The 5,000-nt window shown below is 28.5% G+C and overlaps 1 protein-coding gene across 1 annotated transcript in view; it reads right to left on the bottom strand.

Annotated features, from left to right (window-relative positions):
* Window positions 1-4,454: 4,454 nt before the first annotated feature.
* Window positions 4,455-5,000, bottom strand: part of LOC130818098 (protein RALF-like 33) — a 908-nt gene continuing 362 nt past the window's right edge. The window contains exon 1 of the mRNA XM_057684138.1: window positions 4,455-5,000. This exon is cut by the window's right edge and continues 362 nt beyond it. Within this exon, the coding sequence (XP_057540121.1) occupies window positions 4,814-5,000 (187 nt within the window). The 3' untranslated portion in view covers window positions 4,455-4,813.

Here is a 5,000-nt window from a genome sequence, read left to right as displayed (position 1 = left end):
AGACTCATTCTCGCCCAAAGTTATAGTATTTTATGAACTATATTCTCGATCGAATTGGCCACTAGTCTTGTCCGAGATCATCAATCTCGATTGAGATTAACTTAGTCTCGCCCAAGTTTCCAAATGCCTAGAAGTTGAAATTTCTTTTTCTTGGTGATAATTTGATTTCCTAGTTTTTCAAACACCAAACAATTATCTAAGCCAAATGTTCAAAAATGTTACATTGTCCTATTACTAAAGCAATCATTATGTATTGTGACAAAGTCGGTGTCATAAACTGATCTGCTAATCTTTTAAAACATAAGTGCATTAAAAATGTTGAATTTGATATTTACTTTATTTGTAAGAAAGTTAGTTGTAACGAAGTTTATGTCCTTCATATTCATTCAAGATACTAAATTATTTATACTATTGATTAAATGATTTCCATGTGTTCTCTTCGATGATTGTCAAAATACTATTAGTGTTTGTAAGCCACTTATTTTAACTGCAAATGTGATATATTTATATCACGTATTAAATTTTAAATGGGATATTAGACCATTTGTTCAAGCTCATGTAACAGTTTTAGTAGCTAATTATATAGTTTTATATGACAAATAAAAAGTAAGAAGTTAAATGAAACTAATCTTCCAATAGCACCATCAGAAAACATACATTAAACTAAACCAAAATAAGTTACAAAAATATTCAAAATTATTTTTTAAAAGTAAAAAAAAACTTTGAGATTTTCATAGGATTAGAGTAAATGTATAATCCATCATAATGAATTTGCTCCATTTTCTTTTTTAAATATGACTACATCTATAATCTCCCTCTTATTTTTAAGTATTCCTTTATTTTAATTTTATAGCACTTCTATATAATTTCTAATTCTTCGTGCGAAAAGAAAATCACAAAAACTTGTATGCAATAATTAGATGAGAGCAACCATTTATATATGGGCCAAGTAGTATGTGGCCCAATTTTTTTTTGTTTTTAAATACTTTTTTTCAGCTGACCTTGTGCGAGACCGTCTCAGTATGAGATGGATAGCCCAATCAGCCTAATAATAATTTTTTTCAATATGCGCCCAGTACTTGATCTATTAAGGTCACAATTGATACCTTTAAGGTTGAAATTGATTTTTCAACTAATCATTTTAAGATCTGAATTGATCATTTTTAGATCAAAATTGAAGGTTTTAATAACAAAGCAGACATGAACTCTTAAGCATTTTCAAAAAGCATTCATTTAATGGTACATTTTAAGGTCTGAATTGATCATTTTTAGATCAAAATTGAAATCTAAAGAATGTCAGACTGTTACATACGTGAATTGGGTCGACCCAACTTGATGGTCTCATAATGACACCGTCTTGGCTAAGTTTTTGCGTACTTTTTTCTAATAAGACTTAGAAGATCAAATTCAAAACTTAAATAGCCAAATCTAATACTTAAAAGATCAATTTTAGACTTAAGTCGATTTGATTTTAATTCTTCAATTAGCTAGTCTCATGAGAGACCGTCTCTTTGAGAGACGTATCTCAAGCCCAACCCATTAAAGATTAATATCTACTTATCGTTTTCTTAATGCCTACTTACATTATTCTTAATGCTTACTTACCGTATCCTTAATGCCTACTTTCAATACCTTAAATGTCTACTTATATCATTTTTAATGCCTACTTACAATATTTTAAAAATATATAATGAGTCGGCCCAATTAAAAATTGTCTCTAAAAAAGACTGTCTCTTACAAGAATTTCTGTTCTTTAATTTGGTATTATAATTTTTAAAATAAAATTTCAATTTCAAGACTTAAAATACTAAATCAAAGCCTTAAAAAATCAATTCTAACGTTATCTTGAATGTGGTCTTTTTACATCTCAAATTTGGATTAGAAAACTAAAATTATATATAAAAAAAATTCTGATTAAGCTTTTGTTGAGGTTAATGCTTAGAATTAACAATTTAAATAATAATTTTGCATTTTAAGCTTTAAAATAAGCATTTAAAGGTTTAGCTTAAAGACATATATATGGGTTTTTAAATGAGTTTTGATCGCATAGAAATGGCGATCACACATGAGTTTGCTGAAAGACAATTATGCTAACACCCTACATGCATGAGTGGCCACAAGATTGCAAGAAAGTTCCTTGCAAATGAGGCTGATGTAACAGTGTGGGGAAAGGGTTAGGAATCTAGTATTGGATGAGGGTCCATCATCACAGTTCATAACATAGACATACACCATCAAACCCACATCTCTCTCTTTTTCCTTTTTTTTTTTGTCAAAAAACCCACTTCTCTTTTTTTTTTCAAAAAACCCAAATTTCAATTTAATTACACAAATTCTTACTTGAAACCTTCTTTAGAAGAGACGCGTCTCAAATGGACCGGCCCATCATTACTTACAAAAACAACTATTAGAGAAACGCGCGCTATGTAATTCTATTTAAAGTTGTTTTTGAAACCTATTGAAATTAGTATTATAACCTGTTAGAGTTGATATTATAACCTATTAAAGTTGGTATCTCCAAATAAAATATAATACCAACTTTAATAGGTTACAACATCAACTCAAATACCAATTTTAATAGGTTATATAATATCAACTTTAATAGGTTATAAGACCAACTTCAATAGATTATAACACCAATTTTAAATAGACTCAACTACGCGCATTAATTTTTAGATTTCTTTTTTTTTTTTAATTATTAGACCTAAGCCTGGAGAGTCATCTCTTATAAAAAGTGATTACAACCAAAAAGTAATAATTATGGACTATGGAGTACGGACCCCACCTTCTTCAATCAAAACAGCTCATTTCTCCTCCTACTTTTAATTTTCTCCTTTGAAATATCAAATTATTATTTATTTCTTCTTAAAATTAAAATCATCAGGTACACCCTTTCCCATGTGAATACCTTAATTTTTTGTCATTAACAACAAACATTTTCCTACTTGTAATATTCAAGTTCCAACCAACAAGCCTTGGCCAGACCAAGCCATCCAATTCCAGCCACCACTTTCGTTTTTTTTTTTTTTTTTATGATTTTTTATAGAGATCTTTACTTAATGACAATGGTTGGTAGATCCCTTTCACTAATTAAAATCTTTATATTAAAATAAAAAAATATTGGCATTAGATTACAAACGCCATATGCTAATTATGCCAACTCATTAATCCACTTCTACTTAGAAAACAAAACCATCTTCACTACCAAATATTATAAATTATTTTCTTTAACATATTGCCTTAATTTTCAAATTTATGACATAATTAGAGTGATTTTCCTAAATACACTCCCATTGAAAAGCCAATCAAACAATTCTAATTTTAGTAAAACCAAATTTGTATTTTAAATAAAATCAAGTTTACAATGCAATGTAGTCATCTTTCAAAAATGCAATGTGATTGAACAACATCTATTGATGAACCGACAACAATAATGCTAAAGACTTAATCTCATTCCCGAACAAGGCAACAACCATGTTAAAGACTTAATTCCAAAAATACGGTATCAGCTACATAAATCAAAAATCAAAAATTGTAAAAAAGATACAATGAAAAAGTCTTATTATTGTACTATAGTCTCAAACCGAAGCATATGATTTTGCTAGTATTTCTTAATTATCACTGACAAGGATAAAATTACATACCAAATTTTATTTCTTCTAGAAACACTAGTTAGAAAAAGATAATGGGATTTCCAAGAATGAAAGCAAACTCCCTAACCTATTTCCTAACTATAGAACTTTGGATAATCTAATTGCAATTGGAGTACAAATTAAGCCATAAACCATACCTAAAACCTTAAAATAAGACTCGTACCAATTAAAAACCCTAAACAAAAGTCACATTTTAGGAATAAGAACAAAATCTATTTCTATCTTCTAACCAAAAATCCATGTATACGGGAGCTATCCAAAGTTTGCCAAGAAAGTGTAGTAAAGGATTTTTTCTTTAACAATACACAATTCCAAACAAACTTCAATCCCACAATTTATATAATGATTAATTCCTTAATCAACCCTTAATTTCTAAGATCAATTGCTAATAACTAAAGAATTTTCCCACAATTACAATATCCAAGAACAAAAAGAATTTAATTATTATTGTAAAAGATAAAAATGATTTTTCCCTATTCATAGATAACTTTTGCTTTTCTTAACTCTTCACCTCCCACTTTAATTCCTATTCTTTTCTTGCTCTACTTTTCCTTCTTTGAACAAAAGGCACGAAAAGTTGCTAATGCTATGAACAATTCATATTTTCAAAACCCTAAAGTAAAATTAAAGAAAGAACCTTTCACACCTACAAGTCAATGTCAAATTTAAAGCACTACCCAAAAACAAATAATTCATAGAAAAAAAATAAAAATTAAAATTTATTACTCATATGAACCATTCAAATCTTACCACAAACCCCACTAAATCTCACTCAAGAAAAAAAATTTATCAAGAAAATTAGAAACCCAAATCAATATGATATTAAGACATAAAATTAATAGTACATATATCACATTATTATTATTATCATTATTATGATGCATGAGGAAGACCCAAATGAAAAAATAAAAAGAATGGCTAAATAATTCTTATATAATACACAACCAAAAAAAGTTTGACAATCAATCAATAATCATCAACATAAGAACCCATCTTCAAATTTCTCTTGCCTTTTTTTATCATGTATACCAAACAAACCCCAAATCACAAAATTAAAAAAATAAAGTAAAATTACAATTTTTCAAATTTTTTTTGAGAAAATTAAGAAGTATGGGGAATATAATTTTTTAAAAAAATTATAAAAATTAATTTAAATTTCTCTAGCGTCTTGCACAACGAGTGATAGCGGTGCAACCACGAGAGTAAGGATTAGCCTGAGCACCTGGACGGCAGTTGTAGTAAGAGGCCCCACGTCTTGAGCATGGAACTCTATTCCTGTTAAGCGCATTATAGCTGATGTAGTTGCTTGTTGCTAAAATACGCCTGTTAATTTCTGAATCCATTTCA

Source organism: Amaranthus tricolor, chromosome 7 (assembly GCF_026212465.1).
Source record: "Amaranthus tricolor cultivar Red isolate AtriRed21 chromosome 7, ASM2621246v1, whole genome shotgun sequence".
Taxonomy (NCBI): Eukaryota; Viridiplantae; Streptophyta; class Magnoliopsida; order Caryophyllales; family Amaranthaceae; genus Amaranthus; species Amaranthus tricolor.
The sequence above is the reverse complement of the archived record's forward strand: the minus strand, read 5'-3'. Positions and strand labels throughout refer to the sequence as shown.